Below are 23005 nucleotides of genomic sequence, written 5' to 3'. Positions count from 1 at the left end.
AAATGGAAGAAGTTTGGAACCACCAGGACTCTTCCTGGAGCGGGCACCCTCGCTAAGCGATTCGGGGAGAAGGGCCTTAGCCAGGGAGATGACCAAGAACCTGATGGTCACTCTGACAGTGCTCCAGCGTTACCCTGTGGAGAGAGGAGAACCTTCCAGAAGAACAACCATCTCTGCAGCACTCCACCAGGCCAGTATGGTAGAGTGGGCAGACGTTGAAGCCACTCCTCAGTAAAAGGCACATGACAGCCTGCCTGGAGTTTGCAAAAAGGCACCTGAAGAACTCTCAGACCATGAGAAACAAAATTCTCTGGTCTGATGAAATAAAGATCAAACTCTTTGGCCTGAATTGCAAGCATCATGTCTGGAGGAAACCAGGCACGGCTCATCATCTGGGCAATGCCATCCCTACAGTGAAGCATGGTGGTGGCAGCATCATGGTGTGGAGAGGTTTTTCAGCTGCAGGAACTGGGAGACTAGTCAGGATCGAGGGAAAGATGAATGCAGACATCCTTGATGAAAACCTGCTCCAGAGCGCCCTGTACCTCAGACTTGGCCAAAGGTTCATCTTCCAACAAAACAACCGCCAAGATAACAAAGAAGTGGCTACGGGACAACTCTGTGAATATCCTTGAGTGGCCCTGCCAAGGCCCAGACTTGAACCCGACTGAACATCTCTGTAGAGATCTGAAAATGGCTGTGCACCGACACTCCCCATCCAACCTGATGGAGTTTGAGAGGTCCTGCAAAAAAGAATGGGAGATACGGCCCAAAAATAGGTGTGCCAAGCTTGTAGCATCATACTCAAAAAGACTTGAGGCTGTAATTGGTGTAATACTTATGTACATGGGATTTTTTTTTATAAATGTGCAAAGATTTCAAACAAACTTATTTCACATTGTCATTATGGGGTATTGTTTGTAGAATTTTGAGGAAAATAATGCATTGAATCCATTTTGGAATAAGGCTGTAACATAACAAAATGTGGAAAAAGGTGAAGTGATGTGAATACTTTCCGGATGCACTGTATGTGATCCGACTGTTCCGGGTAGCAGGAGTCAATCGGCGGGTACCGCAGACTCTATGTCCGCCGGTACCCGCCTATCATCAGGCAGAGAGGCAGAACAGCAGTCTGTCTATGTAAACAAGGCAATTCGCCATTCTGAGGGAGGGAAGGGATGGAATTTGTGTCCCTGCAAAGCAGAGAATAAATTCTATATTTTCACTTAGAAAAAGCACCTCCCACAGTGTAGTAAAACACTGGTTAGGCACACAGTTAACCCTTTGCTCGTCTCTGAGGCCAGTGTCAGTACAGTGACAGTGCATATTTTTTAGCACTGACCACTGTATTCGTGTCACTGGTCCCCAAAAAGCATCAGTGTGTCAACTGCAATATTGCAATCCTGCTTGTTGCTGATCCCTGCCATTACTAGTAAATAAATGAAATTTAAATAAATAAAAATATCCTGTAGTTCATAGATGCCATACACCTTTTGCACAAATCAATCAATATACGCTCATTAGGATTTTTTTTTACCAAAAATATGTAGTAGAATACATATTGGCGGAAATTTATGAAATTCGATTTTTTTTCAATTTTTTTATTGGATATATTTTATAGCAGAAAGTAAAAAATATATTTATTTTTTTAAAGTTGTCTGTCTTTTTTTTTATAGTGCAAAAAATAAAAAAACACAGAGGCGATAAAGCGTACATCATCGCACAACTGCGCAATTGTCAGTTAAAGTAACGCAGTGCTGTATGACAAAAAATGGTCTGGTAATGAAGGGGGTAAATCTTCCGGAGGCCAAGTGGTTAAACACACGGGGGCAGATTCATCAAGAGATACGACGGCGGATCTCCTGATCCGCCGTCGTATCTGTGAGAGCCGACGGTCGGATCTGTGAGATCCCACGTTCGGATCTATGCGACTGATTCATAAGAGTCAGTTCCGCATAGATCTCCCTTAGATCCGACTGGTGTAAGTGACTTACACCAGTCGAATCTTAGGCTGCAATCTCCCGCCGGCCGCTAGGTGTCGTCGCTTTTTTTTACACGTCGCATATGCAAATGAGGAGAACCGCCGATTCAAGTCCGTACGCCCGCCCGTCTCTTTTTTTTAACGTCGTTTGCGTTCGGCTTTTTCCGGCGGATAGTTACCCCTGCTAATATGAGGGGTAGCTAATGTTAAGTATGGCCGTCGTTCCCGCGCCGAGATTCAAATTTTTACGTCATTTGCGTAAGTCGATCGGGAATACCGATGGCCGCAATTGACGTACCCGCCGCTAACAATGACGTCCTAGCGACGTCATTTGGAGCATGCGCACTGGGCTTTTTCGCCGGCGGCGCATGCGCAGTTAAATCGGCGCGGGAACGCGCCTGATTTAAATTGTACACTCCCCCTAGCCGCGGAATTTGCATTCCGCCGGGGGGAGTTAGGATCCGACGGTGCAATTTGCGAGGTAAGTGCTTTATGAATCATGCACTAGCCTCGCTAAATTGCACCGGCGGATCGTAAAAAAAAACTTAGATCTAGCGGATCTAAAGATCCGCTGATCTACATGAATCTGGCCCAGGGTATTGATGCATGTGTGAATGAGCCCTTAAAGGGGTTGTAAAGGTAAAAGTTTTTTTTACCTTAACCTCCCTGGCGGTATGATTCTGTCAGAAAAAAGGTGCTGAAAGCGGTACCATTATTTGCAAGGAAATTTGGCGTTTTATACTGTAGGTCTGTCATTTTTAGAAATAACTCACTTAAATCTGACCAAACAAGATTCTAATAGGCATCCCGGGTATGACATTTTTTTAAAAACAAAATTATAAATTATAATATAATAAATAATTATAAATAATTATAACAAATAATAATATAATTATAATAAAAATTATTCAATAATGTAATCAAATTAAAATCACTGAAATTTGCTCAGTTGCAGAATTGTTGCTGTCATTATTTTTTTTTTTTTATGACGAATTTCCCCACAAATCGCTATCGCACAATTCTGCAAGTGATTATAATTTATTATCGCTGTTTTTTAGCTGATCTAAAACTATTTTTGACATAAAGGGACACTTTTGGTTGCTATGGACAATCTACAGTTTGCAGGGAGAAAGAAACGTTTTTATTATATAAAATGACATGCATGACACAGGACAGACCACTAGGGACAAGGGGGGTGTGTTTTTTTTACATACAGTACTGTAATCTATAAGATTACAGTATACTGTATGTAAAGTGTTTGTTTACGTTTTTGAATTTGGCGCCGTTCTCCGTCCCCGTGCGTCGTAACGTCGCAGGGAACGGAGATCGGCGTCACACGGAAGCACTATGTGAATCGAGCGAGGTCCCGCTCGCTCACACAGCGCGGTGGCATCGCTGGATCCAGGGACAAGGTAAGTAAAAAGTGCCTGTGGATTCAGCGAGGCGAGCCCGAGACTGACTCGGGGTTACCGATCGTAGCAGGAAAATCAAACCCCGAGTCAGTCTCGGGAAGACCGCCAGGGAGGTTAATGCATCCTATGGCTGGCGCTGGCGCTGCTGTCAATCACAGCGGATGACGCGGCGCGCTGGGGGGGCGGGGCCAAGTGATACAGTTGGCGGCTATGGCCGTTGCTGTATCGCGCTCGCAAAAGATTTCCACCATGCAAGCTCGCTTGCATGAAGGTAGAAAGCTTTTGCGAGGAGGAGCCGAGACAGCCGCGGAGGGACCCCAGAACACAGGATTCGGGGCCACTCTGTGCAAAAATAGCTGCACAGTGGAGGTAAGTATAACATGTGCCTTTAGTGTTCCTTTAATGTGCCTTAGATTTGACTGCAATTTGCCCAGGCCCTGATTTTAGTCAGAACCTAAAAACCTCTAAACCTACTCTCTGTCACTGTGGTCTGGTCCCAGCATTAGCTGTCAGTGGCGGCTTCGGGGAGGGAGTGTGCAGGAGAGGCAACGGAAGCCCCTTAGTAAGTTTATGGGTGATGTAATTTCCCAGCCATTGTCGGTTGTCCCCTGCACACAGCATTCACTGCTGGAGACTGGACCGGCTGCAGAACAGGTAAGTATAGCGATTTTTGCTTTGCAGTGCTAGATCGATAGGTTTAGTGTTTTGACTATACTTCCACTTTAAATCAACCTCAAACCATAACCTGCTTCACAGTTGGCACGAGGTTCTAATTCCAAAGAACTTTATTTGGTTTGCAGTCATCAGTCCGCATCACAATGTTCCAGAAGGCCTGATCATTGTCTTATTGTTTAATGACAAACTAGTCTTACTCTTTGTCTTTACTCTTACTCTGATGTTCTTTTTGGACAGCAAAGGCTTTTTCCTGGCACACTGCCTGTGCAGATTTAATAGGTGAAATCTTTTTTGATTATAGATGCTTGCAGTTTGACACCAAGGAGTTGCCTGCAGATCCTGCAGTAATTTTTTTTTGAGTTTCCTAGATATTTAGCATTAAATGGTCAGCTCTTGAGCTGACTTGTCAGTCCTGGTCAAATTAGCAGTCGTTTGAAACGTATTCCACATGTAAAATATTTCCCATACAATGGAGAAAATAATTTAAGATTGAAATTCTCTGCCAGGCTTCTAGACTTCTACAACCTTCCTTCTGAGGACCTTAAAGTACTCTTTTGATCTTGACACAATGACACCACAAATGCTAGTAGCAAAGAGAACACCAGACCCTAGATTCCTAAGGGTTAAAGGAGAAGTCTGGCCAAAGCTTTTTCCAAAGCCAAAAGCTCCAGTTCATTCTTCACTCATGTGATCCATTTTAAGCCGACAGCAGGATCAAGCCCTCTGTCGGCTGACGTCACTCAGCTGGAAAACATCCCAACCCAGAAGCCTGAACCGGCACATGGCTCAGCCCCTCAGCGATCCCCTGAGAGCTTGAGCCAGCCCCTCTCACCCCCTACACAGCCCAGCTTCCAATGAGCGCTGGAGGGGAGAGCACACAGCCGCTGACTTACAGTCACAGCTCTCTGCTCAGAGCTGAGGGAGAGAACTGAGCTCTCAGCGATGTTTGATCGCTCAGTCCTTACTGCAGAGACGGCGGGGGACTATTTTTTTAAATCACAAATTTCTGTTTAAGCCCTGGTTCACATTGGTGCGTTTTGACATGCGATTTGACATGTCAAATCACATTTCAAATCGCCTGCATTTGCCAGCACTGGCACCGTCCTTATCGGTTCAAAAAGTATTTTTTTATTTTATTTAATAAAGTAATAAGTAATAAGTAATTTCTGTACTATTTTTTGTCGTTTCGGCTCCCGCGATTTACATTGACATCTGGGAAATCGGGACTGACAAGCGGGAGTGAAATCGTGCGAGTTCAGCTGAACATGCACGGCTTCATTCTCGCAGTCCAGTGTGAACCTGGGCTTAAATAAGACAACTTCCACCTGCACTCTCGCTAAGGAGGTTCTAGTCATTGGCACTTTATCTGGAACTCCTAATTCTAATATGGTGTCAACCAGAACTCTGTGTTTGGTAATTCTTGCACTTTTTTTAAAACATTACAGATAGTTTGTTATTGATCATTCCCAAGGAGAAGCTAATGTTGTACAGCGTTAGCTGTGTTGGGGAGAAATGTTTTGGAGATGTTGCAGCAACTGAAGCTATTATAGGGCATCATACGTATTGTGGCCAATTCCCCAAGAATAGTGACTCCATTTTGAGATAGCTTTTACATTTTCAAAACACAAGAGCACTACTATTAAGCAGTTTCTGTGCAGCCAGTTCAATACCTGTTTGCCGCATTTAACTATTGATCAAGTAGAGAGGGTTATTGATCTTTATGAAACAGATTTAGCTTGTCTACAGACGTACACACAAGCACATGCACTGCATCTGTTCATGTAATTGTCATCTATGGCTATAAGCACACATACCCATTGAGCTGTTTTGGTCATCAGATACTGGAAGACATGCTTATTTAGAAAATGTATATAAGTAAGCTGCAAAGAAAAACACATTTTTTTTTACAGCATTTTTAGTGGACAATGCAAGTGTGTCAGTTTTAGCATTTCTATACTACGGTGAATTACAGTTTTGGGTAAAGTCTGGAAATCTGTTTCTCATGTAAATGTAAGGCCGCGTACACACGGTCGGTCCATCCGATGAAAACGGTCCGAAAGACCGCTCTCATCGGTTAACCGATGAAGCTGACTGATGGTCTGATGTGCCTACACACCATCAGTTAAAAAAACGATCAAGTCCAACGCGGTGACGTAAAACACAACGACGTGCTGAGAAAAATTATGTTCAATGCTTCCAAGCATGCGTCGACTTGATTCTGAGCATGATGCTTTTGCGTACTAACTGTCGGTTTTGACCGATCGGTTATGCATCCATCGGTTCAATTTTAAAGCAAGTTCTAAATTTTTCGACCGAAGGATAACTGACCGATGGGGTCCACACATGGTCGGTTTGGACCGATGAAACTGAACTTCAGTCCGTTTTCATCGGTTTTGTCCGATCGTGTGTACAGGGCCTAAGAGGTATTTCTGCTTTGTATGGGTTTGTATACTATGGTAATACAAAATAGTCATATTCTCCCAGAACAAAACCATAAAAGGACTGTAAATTACATGCATCATCACCAAATGGTGAATCCTTGCACTGCAATGTGGCCATTCAATTAAGTAGGGCTGTGCTGATAACACTGACAAACTCAGGCTGTAGTCTTCCCAGCAATAAAAAGACTACTAAGAAATGACTGCTTGAGGATGTTTTGAATCTTCTCTGTATTTCCAAAAGAAAGAGTCATGCCACGTACACACGACCGTTTTTCGCGATGTGAAAAATTTAATTTTTTTTTATGTCATTAAAAACGATTGTGTGTGGGCTCCAGAGCATTTTTCGCAACGTTAAAAATTGCCATTAAAAATGTAGAACATGCTCTAAATTTTCGCATTGGTTTTAATGTCGTAAAAAATGGTTGTGTGTGGGCTTTAACAACGTGAAAATTACGCGCATGCTCAGAATCAAGTTATAAGACAGGAGCGCTCGTTCTGGTAAAACTAGTGTTCGTAATGGAGATGGCACATTCATCACGCTGTAACAGACTGAAAAGCGCGAATCGTCTCTCACCAAAGTTTTACTAACACGAAATTAGCAAAAGCAGCCCCAAGGGTGGCGCCATCCGAATGGTACTTCCCCTTTATAGTGCTGTCGTACGTGTTGTACATCACCACGCTTTGCTAGAGCATTTTTTTTCATGATCGTGTGTAGGCAAGGCCAGCTTAACAATAATCGGGTTGAAAACAACGTTGTTTTTTCTAGACCATTAAAAATGGTTGTGTGTACGCGGCATGAGAAACAGATTCAGTGCCGGTTCACACTACAGTGACATGAAAGTCGGCACGACTTTGCGAGGCAACTTGAGGCAACTTCGAGGCAACTTCAAGTCTCCTCCAGGACAGGCAGCTTTGCCAGTGGCAACTCCTGGACAGGCATCTTTGCCAATCAAACAATAATCAGCTCTGTGGGAGGGAGGGGTTTGTCTGAGAAAACTTTTTTCTCTTCCTGGAAAGTTGCTCCAGTTAAGAAACTGATCCTACTTTGGAGGCGACTACCATTGAAATCAATGGGTACAAGTCGCCTTGAAGTAGTGCAGGAACCTTTTCTGAAGTCGGAGTGACTTAGTGTGCATTAAGACGGCTCTCATTCCCTTTAATGTAATTTCTCACATGGCGCAACTTGGGGCGACACAAGTTGGATCCCAAGTCGCGGTAGTGTGAACGGGCACTTAGGGTTTGCAGCAAGTATTTAATTTGATATAGCAACAATTACAAAAGGCTTTAATTTATAATATAACAATAAATATGGTTATAAGTTTTCACTGTAAAAGATAACTGTATTTAACAAACCAAAAAGGAATTTGTAGCAACCACTCAGAAATTGTTTTTATTTTACTGAAATGTGATAGTGCACATAACCACAATGTACTGATTATTTACATGACAATCAAACAACTCTTGTAATACAGTTCAAGGTTTTTATACGCATTGTCAGTAATTATGCCTGTCTGTTCTGTTTAGTTCCTTAGAAATGCCTTGCTATGACAGTGACGATGCCAACCCTCGCAGTGTTTCCAGCCTTTCCAATCGTTCTTCCCCTGTGTCCTGGCGTTATGGGCAGGCTAGCCCACGGCTGCAAGCTGGAGAAGCTCCCTCTCTTGGTGGTTGTCGCACAGAAAGTGGTGTAGGAGGCTGGCAGTTTTCGCACACAATGCCTCTTCGTGCTGGCACGAGACTTTGCAGCATTACCCAACGTCTAGAGCTAATGGAAACAGCAGAGCGCGATTTAAAATCTGGTTATGGAAGCGACAGCGACTGCCAGTTGGGGAAAGAGACATCACATGAGGATGATGACATTATAACCAGGTATGTGGTGTCAACTCTAATGTGAACTAGTATTAACCTTTTAGTTAAAGGAGCCATGGCGTAAACCACTAGTGTTACTTGACTTATATAATTACATTTGTAATAACACTAAAGATTCATATGAAAATGTGTCGGAACATCATCTAAACGCCAGACACTTGAATCTCACATCATTAATGCAGTGGTGTCACTTCCCCCCATGCTGAAGTAAATCTAGTTTAGGCCACATTATGCTGCTGCTACAGGAAAACTTTACCATTCTTAAAAACGTACACAACAAATATAATTGCTACTGAAAAAAAGAATGTTATTCAATTACCGTTTGGGTACAGATTACAACCAAAATGATTTCCAACAACAACAACCAAAATAAATCACATTTCTTTTCCTCGCTACTGTGGCAGCAGTGCTGCTTGCATAAAATGTCCCTCCTGTCCCCCACTGCCTCTTTTTCCTAAAGTGGTCATAAGTAAATAGCTTGAAGTCAGGTGACAGGCATCCCCTACATCAGTTTCATCATGGGACACATTAGCAATATGGTTGCCTTCAAAGGCCTAGTTGTATTAAGACTATAATCATTCAGGGCTTTTTCTCCCCCCCCCCCCTGCCAATACCACCACGGAATCGCATTGAATGGTGGGTGTGGCTGAATTGCATCAACAGTGGGATGGTCTTAAAAGGGGAATAAATACCAGGTGTATGTTATGTGCGAAGTTCAGGGATGCGCTATGTACAAAGTGCAGAGTACAGGAGTGTGTTGTGTACAGAGAGGGCTACATACAGAGTGCAGGTTTATTCACAGGCTGTCCACATCTCACTCCCATCCCTCCTTGGCTCTGGCCTCTGCACCACTCGCGCCCATCCACCACCTCTGCATGCATCTCCCTCCACAGTCCTCAGCTGCCACCCCCCAAAAGCTTCCTTGCATCTTACCTACCGGGCTGCCCCTCATACCTGCAGCAGTGTAGGCGACTCCGCCTCTCTCTCTCTCACTTGTAGGGAGATCATTGGTCAGCATCTGTGTACCCAGGTACAGATGGAGATCACAGTGCAGCTCATCACGTGATGCCCCATCCCACACTGCACACGTATCTGCATCTCCCTTGTCATCACCTTGAGTTCAGGGCAGGCAGGGGTCTGCCAAGAGAAAAACTGTCCTTGTAAACACAGAAGGCTTCTTTCTGTGTTTTCAGGTGACAGTGGTGAGCATGGAGTGGAGGGTAAGAGCTGGAGGTGGCTGGAACTGTAAATGTTATTTTTAAGATGCTACATATGTAAATTGACAATGTGACTGCAACTCTTCATATAATAAAGCTGAACTTGCTCAAGTTAGTTTTAGAAGCATATGGACAAAGCATACATCATTATGCACTGAACAGAAGCAGTTCAATATTTACAGTTAAACTGTACAAAAACAAAAAAAAGTTTTATATTGCAGCTTATCAGTCTTTAGACTTGGTGTCTGCATTCGATTTCATTTTTTAGGCTAGGAACATTTGAAGCAAGTACAGAAAATAATTGTTGACCTTGCCAGAAATGCAGTGTCCTTGTCAACTATTGTGAGCTGAAAAGACAGCTCAAAGAATCTTATCTTAGTTTTGTAAACTACCAGTCCTATCATCCCACCATATAATAAAGAAAAACAAAGGCATACACATTTGGAGATTAGCCTGTGCGACAGCCGTGGCTGCCTCCATAGTTACAGTGGAGTAAAAGCATAAACATGAAGGAAGGACAATTGTGCTATTCACAGGACGTTTGTTCTTCAAGTAATATTAAAGTCTCCTTTCTCCTATTCTCGGGTCGCCCGTTGGCACTCCTGACCCATCCCTCCTGCCGAGTGCGCCCTCAGCAAGAAGCTTGCTATGGGGGCACCCGAGTCGAGCCGCTGCTCCTGTGTCCATTCAGACACAGAGACGTGGTTAGGCCCCGCTCCTCTATCTCCTTATTGGCTTACTGACTTTGACAGTGGCTTTGCGTCACTGACTTTGATTGCCAATGGCGCCCGCTGCTCTCTCAGCCAATAAAAAGAGTCCCCAGACAGGTGAGGCTCTCGTGCAACATTGCTGGATCTAGATGGGGCTCAGGTAGGTATTAGGGGGGCTGCTGCACACAGATTTTTTTTATCTTAATGCATAGAATGCATTAAGATAAAAAAAAATACTGCCTTTAGAACCACTTTAAGCGTACACCCATGTGAGGGGCTTGTTTTGCCTGCACGGGATGCACAGGTGTTTTCGTGTATCTGCATGCATGCAGTCCCATTTTTTTCATTTGGGATGCAGCGGCTGCACAGACACAGCCAAGGCTCACAGTTTGACATCCGTGTGGGTGCAGGTGCATGTGCCCAAACCCACTCTGCATTTGGGGACACACACAACTGCACCCACATGGATGTCAAATTAAGTGGATGTGCAGCCACTGTGCCCCAATTGATATGAATGGAACTGCCTGCACGGATATCTTGTGTTGGCAAAACACAGCCCTCACACAGGTGTATGCTTAAAGGATAAGCAGAGGCGTCCCTGGGGGGGGGGGGCCAGAGGGGGCCCTGACCCCCCCAACATCATGCTGTGCCCCACCATGTGCCCCCCCCCCCCCAAAAAAATTTTTTTTTTTTTTTGTGCAATTTTTGTATTTTGCTCCCCGAGAGGGAGAGCATCCCCAGTCAGCTCTGCTGGGGATTCCCCCCCTCCCTCTGCTCGCTGACACTTGCATAATGCGAGCGCTTACACAACCAGATATTCTAGCCTGGACCGTGTTTAAGTGTGTGCACTGCAGACTGCAGTACACTGTAATCACTGAACTACATTATCTCCATCCCTTCTCTCCCCCCTATCTGTCTCCCTCCCCCTCTCCTGTTCTTTCAAAACATTCACAATTTACTTTCACTTTCAGTTAGGCAGATAATATACGGTGCAAATTGCTTTCCTGCATCCACAGATTGCAGGAAAGAAACTTGCATGATTCCCCCATCAACAGACAGTGGTGACAGGGGAATATCCCTCCTGCCCAGCAATTATATTCTCCCGACAAACAGTGATTATCACCAGTGGCTATACAGCAACCACTAGTGATAATTATAAGAGAATCTGCTCATTAATGGTTCAAATCTCAGCCAGTTTCTGCTGAACCAGCTGAGATTTAAACTGTCTATGGCTGGTCTTAGCTCTTAGGCAGCCCATACATTGATTAGCACTGTGGAGTGTCGGCTTCCTGGCGTGATTGGGCATGTGGGATTTCAAACACACCCGAGCCCATCTCTATTGGTTGTAGACAGTTGAGCTCCCTGCAGGTTGCTTAGCAGCAGTGGACCCTTCTCTGACATGCTGATCGGGATGCAATCCAAGTGATGCTCTTAGTCAAATCCTAGTCATAACTATAAGTGATTTTATTGATCAAAGCCCACACTTTACAGGCATAGAGCCCACATGGCTGCTGATCATACGGTTGATTATATTTATGTGGTTGTACTCTTGATGCTAATAAATACTGTGTTTATTAGATCTGACTGGGAGCATCACCTGGATCACATGCCGATCAGCATGTCAACAGAGAAGGTTATACAGCATTACTGCTGCTAGGTGACCAGCTGGGGGCTCGGCTCTCTATAACCAATAGTGCCAGCCTTCCCCTGCATGCACCCATAATGTCACCAGCACTAGGTCCTAATAGACTGCCACCGCTGCCAAGGAGACAGACGCCAGACCAGCGCTGTAAATAGCAGGGACAGGACAGCTGGGGATCCCCACTGTGGCAGAACACCAGGCCCCGGTGGCAAGACAACCTTTGCAACCCTGATAGTTCTCCCACTGCTTTGGACCCTTATATATTCTTGGTGTGCTGGTGGCATATATATCTTGTTTTCTGCCACCCTGGGGGGCCCCAGTATAGTAGGAAGGGAGCTCACTGCAGAACATGTGAAAGGGCCCATAGTGGGATCGTAGTAAAGGGCCCCAGGATATATATACGGTATATATATATATATATATATATATATATATATATATATATATATATAATTGCATTTTATAGTTGGCCCCCCTACTTTTGTCCCTATCCCCCCATGTGCCCCCCCTAAATATGAAAGCTGGAGACGCCACTGAGGATAAGTGCACCTTTTTGACAGCAAGCAGAAGATCTCTGTGGATGTCGGCTTGTAGTTCTCAATGAACTACCAGGGCGCTGTTGAACGCTCTAGGTAATTCATTGAGTCTTCCTGTCAGACTGTAACTTCCTACCCATATCAGAGGGAAGACCGCTACACAGACAGTCTGCAGGTTCATGGCATTACACCCAAAGATCTGCTGATCAGGGTGCAATGCTTTACAGGCTTCTGACAAAAAAAAAAAAAATACATATTTTTTTACCTGCAAAAAAATAGGCATTTGTTATTTTTTTGGGAAAGATGAACTAGGTCCTTTAAGTACACCCATCTGAATGAGGCATTAAGAGAAAAAAGCCCAAAGTAAACTAATGTAGCCACTACGTCTAAGGCAGCCTTTCTCAACCAGTGTGCCGCGGCACACTGGTGTGCCGTCAGAGGTTTTCAGGTGTGCCGCGGGGGTCAGTGGAGAGAAGGCTGTCAAATGAGCTCTCCTGCCGAACTGTGAGAAGCTCTGTCGGCTTCAAAAATGAAAGTGAAGTGCAGAGGAGTGTGCTGTGCTCTCTGCTTCCCCCTAGAGTGCAGTACCCGGCTAAAGAGAAATCTGAAAAGGTACTGAGCTAGAAGCTACATTATTTTTTTTTTAAATGGCTTTATACATTTGTCTGTGTGTGTGTGCACATGTGACTGTCTCTGTGTGTGCACATGTGACTGTCTCTGTGTGTGTGTGTGTGCACATGTGACTGTCTGTATGTGTGTGTGCGTGTGTGTGTGCACATGTGACTGTCTGTATGTATGTGTGTGTGTGTGTGTGTGTGTGTGCACATGTGACTGTCTGTCTGTATGTATGTGTGTGCGTGCACATGTGACTGTCTGTGTGTGTGTGTGTGCGTGCACATGTGACTGTCTGTATGTGTGTGTGTGCGTGTGTGTGTGCACATGTGACTGTCTGTCTGTATGTGTGTGTGTGCACATGTGACTGTGTATGTGTGTGTGTGCACATGTGACTGTCTGTCTGTATGTGTGTGTGTGCACATGTGACTGTCTGTCTGTATGTGTGTGTGTGTGTGTGTGCACATGTGACTGTCTGTCTGTATGTGTGTGTGTGTGTGCACATGTGACTGTGTATGTGTGTGTGTGCACATGTGACTGTGTATGTGTGTGTGTGTGCACATGTGACTGTCTGTCTGTATGTGTGTGTGTGTGTGTGCACATGTGACTGTCTGTCTGTATGTGTGTGTGTGTGCACATGTGACTGTGTGTGTGTGCACATGTGACTGTCTGTCTGTATGTGTGTGTGTGTGTGTGCACATGTGACTGTGTGTGTGTGCACATGTGACTGTGTATGTGTGTGTGTGCACATGTGACTGTCTGTCTGTATGTGTGTGCACATGTGACTGTATGTGTGTATGTATGTGTGTATCAGGTTTGCCAACTTTCAGTAAATTTACAAAGAGTTTGTAAAATCCATACTTTTTGCATTTGTCCATGAATGTCAGTTACAGACATGCAGCCTACATGTCCGCAATGGACATTCAAGGACAGATGAAAAAAGTACGGATTTTACAAACTTCGTAAATTTACTGAAAGTTGGCAACCCTGGTATGTATGTGTATGCATGTGTAAGCCTGTGTCTGTAGTCTGTATGTATGTTACTTTTAATCCTGCCCCCCCCCCCCCATTCCTGTACCATGACAATGGATTTTGTAGGGCTTGTTTGATAGCAAGGACTGCTGCTTCTCTGAAAAGCAATCCATGCACAGATCGCTTTTCAGAGGCATTTGACAGGCCGTAAAGAGGCATTATGTTGCCTCTTTACTACCTGTTTTAAGCCCGTAAATGCAGCATCACTACACCGCAACCGTGCAATGCACACAGTTGCGGGGTAGTTGCAGTGCACCCCCATTCACCCTCGGTATACCTCCAGTTGCAGCCACAGCATGTGAACACCCCAGCTGCTGCCTCTGCAGCTAAAGGTAGAGAAGTTGGGGGTGGTAAAAACTTCTCAACCATGTGGTTTTACCGCCCCTTTGACATGTTAACAAGCCCTTGGTTCACATCTGTGCAGCTGCATGTAGGGCAGACCATTCATTTCAATGGGCTTCTGTACCCACAAAAATGCAGGGAAACAAGTCCCCAACCTTCTTCTTTTTTTTTTAATTGCACTGCAGCTAAAGCACCCGACATTTTCCAATGTGTGGGGGTACCATTAAGAATTAATGGTACCTCTAACGAGCAGAGCATTATTCTGTGTGTCAGGAATGAGCGCGATTTTGCGCGTGTTCTGCGACACACCATAATGTGAACCAAGCCTTGGACTGGGGTGCCTCAAGACTGAAAATACTTTTTAAGGGTGCCCCGACTGGAAAAAGGTTGAGAAACACTGGTCTAAGGGATGGTAAGCTGCATAATATTACATTTCTGTTTTTTGGAGTTTGGATAATATTTAAAGGGGTTGTAAAGGTTTTTCTTTTCTTTTCTAAATAGGTTCCTTTAAGCTAGTGCATTGTTGGTTCACTTACCTTTTCCTTCGATTTCCCTTCTAAATGTTTTTTTCCCTTTGTTTGAATTTCTCACTTCCTGTTTCTCCTCAGTAAGTTTGCCCCCATCCTCTGAGCGGTGGAAAGTCAGTCAGAACAGCTTACTGAACAGCTTACTGAGAAGGAACAGGAAGTGAGAAATTCAGGCCTAAGAACACAAATAAAAAAAACATTTAGAAGGGAAAATTAAAGGAAAAGGTAAGTGAACCAACAATGCACTAGCTTAAAAGAACCTATTTAGAAAATAAAAAAATAACCTTTACAACCCCTTTAAGCTTGCCAAAATCCTGTTTATATTTTTATTTTTCAAAAATCTACCAGATGTATAATACATAAAGGTAAACAGTAGCACTGAGGGTAAAGAATACCAAGAACACACCAAACTGTAATAATGTGCAAAACAAAAATTAGCCCATTAATAAACTTGATAGAACAGAATCTATGAGCCGTCCTTTGATAAACTGGTCCGACGTTAGACCGCTTGAACAAATGTGTCTACACTCCTCAGCTGGATGTAAACTCACCAAAAAGTATTGCCTGACATGCTCGTGTTTTTGCATACGAGCAATTCACCCCCTTAGGGTTTAAGTGAATGCCATCAGCACACGTTCTATTTATTTGCGAATAAAGGGTCACATGCACATTACATCACTTCCAGTTCTACATTGGAACGTAAGCTACGTACGTGGGAAGTTTTCTTCTGTGGTATGAGAATTTTCATACCAGTAATAATGGCATTCTTGTTTTCAGCATGGTACAGACATTCTGGGAAAATCAAACGATCGTTTGTCCGATTTTCTAATAATGTGCACTAGGCTTTAGACGGCAGCTTCCTTGCTGTTTATGGGGCCAATATGCCTTTTCCAGGCATTGCATCTGTTCAGACCGGCCAATCCTGAACAAATCAGGGGGAAGAATGTGTCGGTAGCTGGGATTGCTATCATTAGCCGCTGATTTGTTCAGGTTTAGCCGGGATACTGACCGGGATACTAGGAGCTAATTAACAATTCAACTGACAGTTCTAATGTACTTAGGATAAAGTCACCATTGGGAACGTTTTTAGGGTGGAACATGTAACATGTTCCCACTCCTGCAGCCTCTAGTGATCCCCGGGGTTGGGGCCTTGTTGTGATAGTGGGTCGTTTGATCTTCTCCCCGCACCCACTGTCACTGTTTAAAAAGAACGTGTCAGTGCGGGGCTCTGCCCAGACGGTTGTGTCATTCATTCACAGAAATCTGTGAATAAATGAACTGCAACTACTGACAGCCTTTGAAGCTGACATTGAGTCTCCCTGTCAGAGTGTACCTGCCTGCCCGTATGACATATGAGCAGACAGATACACTCAGTGGCCCCGATTCAGATACAATAGTGTATCTCTCGGCGGGCGTAACGTATCTCAGATACGTTACGCCGCCGTAAATTAGGGCGCAAGTTCCGTATTCAGAAAGAACTTGCGCCCTAAGTTAAGGCGGCGTAACGTATGTGGTCCGGCATAAGCCCGCGGAATTCAAATGTGGATGATATGGGCGTGTTTTATTCAAATTAATAGTTACCCCGCGTATTTGAAGTTTTTTACGAACGGCGCATGCGCATGCTCGAAATTACGCCGCAAATCGTCAATGCTTTAGACGTGAACGTAACTTACGTACAGGCCTATTCGCGAACGACTTACGCAAACGACGTAATCAACGGAAAAATCTACGTTTGCCCGACGTCCATACTTAACATAGGATACCCCTCATATAGCACGTGAACGTAACTTACGTACAGGCCTATTCGCGAACGACTTACGCAAACGACGTAATCAACGGAAAAATCTACGTTTGCCCGACGTCCATACTTAACATAGGATACCCCTCATATAGCAGGGGTAACTTTACGCCGGAAAAAGCCGAACGTAAATGACGTAAAAAAAATGCACCAGGCGGACGTACGTTTCTGAATCGGCGTATCTACCTAATTAGCATATTCCTCGCGTAAATCTACGGAAGCGCCACTTAGCGGCCAGCGTAAATATGCAGCCTAAGATACGACGGTGTAAGAGACTTACGCCGGTCGGATCTTAGGGAAATCTATGCGTAACTGATTCTATGAATCAGGCACATAGATACGACCCCGCACACTCAGAGTTACGACGGCGTATCCGGAGATACGCCGTCGTAATTGCTCTCTGAATCCGGGCCACAGTCTACAGGAGCCTTGCTTTGCACCCATGATCTGCTGAGTGAGGATACAATGCTTTACATAAAAAAAATATATATACAATTTTTTACCTGCAAAAATTTTTTTTTTTTAAGAAAGGTGAATGTATCATTTAACGTGGAATATTCTATTTTTGGTGGAACCCTACTTGAAGATGCATGATGAGAAAGTACAACCATGCTGTTAGTGCTTTCCTACATGCAGCAGACTTTTTATAAAGAGCCGCCTACACAAAAATGCAGCAGCTTTCAGTACCTGGGCTGTTTTGAAAAGCAAGCTTTTCCCAGTACTATTGGCTCATATGCCAATAGGAATTTGCAGAAGGCATGAAGTTACATTAACAGAAAGTTACAAAGCTTTGCCTGTTAAAATGGTCCAGCATTTTAATTTCATTTATGTATCAATTGCTGTAATTTTTGACAAAGCCCAGTACACAAATATATGTTCTAGTATCCAAGGACTGGTGAACGTGCAGACCCCCATCTTACTGATACTAGTCTGTATGCCCTTCAGCATGACTTTTAAAATACCAATGCCTGATGCTGTTTGGCACTTGGCTCTTCTACGCTATTATTGGCCAGGTGGTGTAGCGTTTATGTAACTTATCTGCATCATTATTTAAATTTAAAACGATACAGAGGGAATATTGTTTTCCACTTTTGCCATATTTCCCAGCCCTGGGGGGAACTTCAAAAGAGCAGTACTGACTCTCTGGCCTCTGGACAGAGAGTCACTGAATCAGATCTTTTGAATTACACTGGTAATTAAGGGCATTTCCCATGCTGCTATTCTCTGAGTACTTTAATTCACGAGTAGGAACTGATGCTTTATTTTGTATACAGTGTAATCAGTTTAGATTCTACTGACTGAGATAAAGACTGGGTTTACACTAATGCGATGCGAGAACCCTGCAAATCCACTGCGGGTTCCCGCTTCACACCCAACTCGCACAGCAGTTCACACTGCCATATGCAAACTGCTGGGGCGTGTCATACAACATTAACGACACCCCCATTTCAGCTTGCATATCGCACTGCAAACTGACAGAATCGGATCTTATAGCTGTGAACACCCATGCGATCCGATTCTGGTGCGGACCAAAAAAAGGGTCCTGTGTGTGTTTGACCTGAATGCGGTGCAATATCATCCATACTATCTGTATGGCTGAAATAGCATTGCACGGAAATTGCACTGCAGTGCGGTGCGAATCACATTTGATCTCGCACAGCGCACCAGTGTGAACCCAGCAGGGGAACAAAAATTGCATATGAACCTCAGACAGCTGAGACAATAAACTTGAAGGGACATCTCATAATGCCTTGCTTGCTTTCTTGAATAAAATACACATTAAATAATGGTATGTTAAAAAGAAGGAAGGCCATCACCAACGGCACTAGACAGGCCTGCCCCCTCTCCCCACTCCTATTCGCCCTGGTCATGGAACACCTTGCCCAAGCCATCAGAGCGAACCCCAACATACATGGAGTGCAGACCCCCCTCATCGCAATGTAAACTCTCCTTGTACGCGGACGACCTTCTCCTATATGTAACCCAACCTTACATCAGCATTCCCTCCATACTTTCTGAGATCCGCAGATTTAGTCTATTCAGCAACTATAAACTAAATATCTCCAAGAAGGAAGCTCTGAACCTCTCCCTGCCACAATCCACTCTTTCCTCTCTCCAGATCAATCTCATACTTGGGTACCGTAATCTCGGCTCACATACCGGATGTTCGGACGCATGAGTGTCTTAAAAATGGACATACTTCCCAAACTGTTATACTTATTTCCAGGGCTGTGGAGTCGGAGTCGAGGAGTCGGAGTCGGGGGAAATTTTGGGTACCTGGAGTCGGAGTCGGCAAACAATGCACCGACTCCGACTCCGACTCCTACTAAATTTAGATTGGAATAAAAAAAAAAAAAAGCAAGTTTAAATGTCCCAATTCACAAAAAGTTATAATGACTTCTCTACTGTAAGAATAAAGACCAATGCATGCAGTGCCTCACGTAACCACAAAACGAACACGTTAAGTGACCGTGAAGAAGCATGCTTTTCATGTGCTTCACTATATGGCACGCAACGCACAATTAGGAGCTGCAATACTTATACTTTCCATAGTGTTGTGTTCTGCTTTTACAGGGAACGCAGCGCCCATGGGTAACCTAGCCTCTCACTGATAAGGAATTAAATAAATATGTTTTTTGCAGGACTAGAGAGTGAGACACTTGTATAAGTGAAGGGAATGGAGGGCCAATAGTTCAAGACTGAAGCTGTAAACCATTGGAAAAACTGCTGTCATTTAGCTAAGGCTATAAAAACTTGTAAACTCCGATTGTTAGCTTAAACTTTAAACATGACTATGGGATTCTCCTAGGAAAATCATGTTTTAGAATAAATGCCCCTTCCTGGATCCTCCCACTGCCCTATCTTCAGCAGCAGATTTGTTTTCATTGTGTTTGTCTTTTGCTTAAACTGTGCAATACAGTAGACTGTTGGCTTCCCAGCCAGTAGTCCTGTGGTAGGTTGCGTTTCTTTCCCTCAAGGAATGTATAAAATACATTCGCATATTAATACAGAGGAGTCGGAGTCGGGGAGTCGGAGTCCAAAGTACATAAAACTGAGGAGTCGGAGTCGGAAAATTTATCTACCGACTCCACAGCCCTGCTTATTTCAAGCCATACCGATAACACTCCCGTCTGCCTTCTTCTGCACTGTCCGTTCCATGGCCATTCGCTTTGTCTGGCGTGGGAACCATCCTAGATTAAAACATAAACTTCTATGCTCTTCAACAGCCAACGGCAGGGTAAGCTTACCAGACTTTGAGCTCTACCATACATCTCCCGCATTCTGAAATGGTTTCCCCGCCCGCTAACTAAAGCCTCCACTTTGGTGGAACAAGACATGTCCCCAGTCGACCTTTGTGCCTTGTTATGGGGCTAGGATCGGATGGAGCTCACAAATTCCTACCAACCTTATCCCCTCTTACAATCGATGCACTGCACACTTGGTACCGCAGGAGAGATGAATACTCGCTGTCCACTGAGCCCAGCCCGCTCACCCCCTTATTCGATAACCCGGCCCTACCAGAGGCACCTACGATAGATCCACATGGCCCACAGCGAAACAATTCGTCCATAGCAATCACCGATCCTATGTGGCAGACCAAACCACTGCATCCTCTAACATAACATGATTGACGCGGCTTCCTTTATTTATCTTCCTACTGCAAACTATTACATGACTCAAAACAAATTCATAGACCCCTAACAGGCTTCGATCAGTTATGCACACTTCCTGAAGTACCTCGCCATACCTTATCAGCGATCTATAGTCTGATCCTTGATCAGACACATGGTACCCTACCTAAGTTTACCAAAGTCTGGTTGGGGGAGCTGGGGATAGACATATCTAATGAGGACTGGCACAAGGCCTTTCTATTCACTCATAAGTCATCTCAAGCTACACTACAAGCTGGTATCCAGATGGTATAGAGTCCCAAACTTATATTAAGGTCATGTTTCCCTCTGCCACTGACATCTACTGGAGATGTCACTCGGAGAAAGGCACCTACCTCCACGTTTGGTGGGAATGCACAGAGACCAAAATATATGATTAACCACTCCCCCTCCATTGCCCTACTATCTTTACTCCCCGGCTCAATAAGATCCCAAAAGGCTAGCCTCTTGAAATTTTTTCTCACTGCAGGTAGGCAATTCATTCCTAGACACTGGAAAACCATCTCCCCACCCCTCTTAGAGTGGGTAAGTGAGATCAACGATATCATGCTTATGGAGGAGATGCAAGCCAAAGCCTTGGATAAATGGGCCAGATTCTCTATCACCTGGAGCATTTGGAGGCATTACTCCACATCTGAGAAATTGAAACATAGTATCTCGGCAATAAAAATCCCCCATGAGCCCAACCATAATAATACTTGGAAACCCTACTCGTGTCATCCTGATTTAAAACCCCTTTTGAGCAGTGCTTGCTGTTTCCCCACTCCCCCCTCCTCTCTCCCCTCTCATCTATACTCCTTTGTCTTCTATTTTTTTGTCTCTCCTTTTTTCTTACTACCCTCCTCTCTCTTATCTACACCTTCAACTCGGTTGAACGTAATTTCATTTTGGAAATTCAAGTATTCTAGTTCTCTACCTGTGAACACAGGCGCTATTCAATGCCATTCAAATTGTCATAAATGTACACCCACTGGGGTGTCTAGGCTGGCAGGAACCACGTATGGAACGCTACAAGTTCCATACACTGATTCAAATGGTATAGACATGTCTTTCACATATTCATGTATACTATATAGAATACATTGTTGAACACTATGCAACCCAAGCTTATTATACCAGTGTGCCTACTGGTTCGCACCTTGTCACATCTCTGTTTATTTTGTGTTGATAAGATAATAAAATCTATTGAACCTAAAAGAAGGAAGGCCATTAACACCAGTTCACACCCAACGCAGTTCCGTACAGTTTCGTGTGCATTTTTTCTGCACTAAAAATACATGCATAGTGTTTTCCGTGTATTCCAATGGCTCTAGTTGGCTCTAGTTCACACCATGCAGTCAGTTTCCGGTCAGTTTCCGGTGCAGAAACTGACCGGAAACTGGCTGCATGGTGTGAACTAAAGCCAACTAGAGCCATTGGAATACATGGAAAACACTGTGCATGCATTTTTTGCAGAAAAAAAGCACACGGAACTGCGTCTGGTGTGAACTGGCCCTCAAAGTGGAACTTTAGTCAGAAAAGTGAGTCGTTAGATCACTTCAGGCTGGCCCCTTTTGAAACATATATTATTTACATATATTTAAAACATTAAATATAAGTGCCTAAACTGTTTAACATCCAGTAATTCATTGTCTCACCCTGCACTGATGGTTTGACAGTTTGGTTGAGAACACAAATTTGAGAACACAAATTTGACAGTTAGTAATCCCAGCATTCCAGGAATGGAACTGTTTTTTGAAAACTTTAAATCAATGGGTTTAGTTCCGCTTTATGATTTACTGCTGTTCAGGGGCTCTGAGCTTCAACAAAATGGCAGCTTACGGAAAGAAGACACAGGAGCAATGCTGGAGGCAACTTACAGCACACACTAAAGTTGGTAGCATAATTATTAATGTGGAATGTATGTTCCTTGCTAAAGAACATTATTTTATTAAGTTGTTATGGGTAAAGTTCTGCTTTAAGGCTAAGTTCACACTGGAATTAAAAGCAAGAGAGGGGTGTTTTTAACGGGGCTTTAGAGTGGCGTTGCTTCAAAATTGAAACCTCATGTCGAGTCAGGAGGCATTTTAAGCCTTTCAACACCTCCCATTCAAGCATATGGTAACTCTTTGCAAATGTTCTGGCAGGCAGTTGTGGTGCGGTTGCAGGGAGTTCAGATTCGTTAATTTACTGTAATGGAATATGCGTTTGTGAAGCGGTTTTAACGCGCCTTAACGCTCATCAATTGCTTCAAAACTTCCCAAAGGGCGTTTAAGAAGTATTTTTAACTCGTCATTATCGCTTATAAAATGCCAGTCTAATGCCCATACCAACGCTATGGAAGTATTTGTTAAGCATTAGAAATCTGGTCAAGTGTGAACAAGCTATAAAGCTGCTCCCTGGTGTCGCATTGATGCAAGTACACATTAGGTTTAACCTTCCCCTTCTGTTATTGTATATATTTTTTCTCTTTTACTGAGTTATTTTTTTTTTTTTTTTTCCAATATAACAAGAGAAATAAGGCAGTACAGAAATAAATGTCCACTTAAATATCAGTACAC

At 43.9% G+C, this 23005-nt stretch overlaps 1 protein-coding gene across 3 annotated transcripts in view; it reads left to right on the top strand.

Annotated features, from left to right (window-relative positions):
* The window catches only part of NAV1 (neuron navigator 1), a 282057-nt gene that overhangs the window by 78058 nt on the left and 180994 nt on the right, over window positions 1-23005 (top strand). For all 3 annotated transcript variants that reach the window (XM_040337722.1, XM_040337721.1, XM_040337720.1), the window contains exon 3: window positions 8034-8378. In XM_040337722.1, coding sequence (XP_040193656.1) covers window positions 8034-8378 — 345 coding nt within the window. The remainder of the gene's footprint in view (window positions 1-8033; window positions 8379-23005) is intronic.

This window comes from Rana temporaria, chromosome 2, assembly GCF_905171775.1.
Source record: "Rana temporaria chromosome 2, aRanTem1.1, whole genome shotgun sequence".
Lineage (NCBI taxonomy): Eukaryota > Metazoa > Chordata > Amphibia > Anura > Ranidae > Rana > Rana temporaria.
Note: the sequence above shows the minus strand (reverse complement) of the source record. Positions and strands in the feature narration are given on the sequence as shown.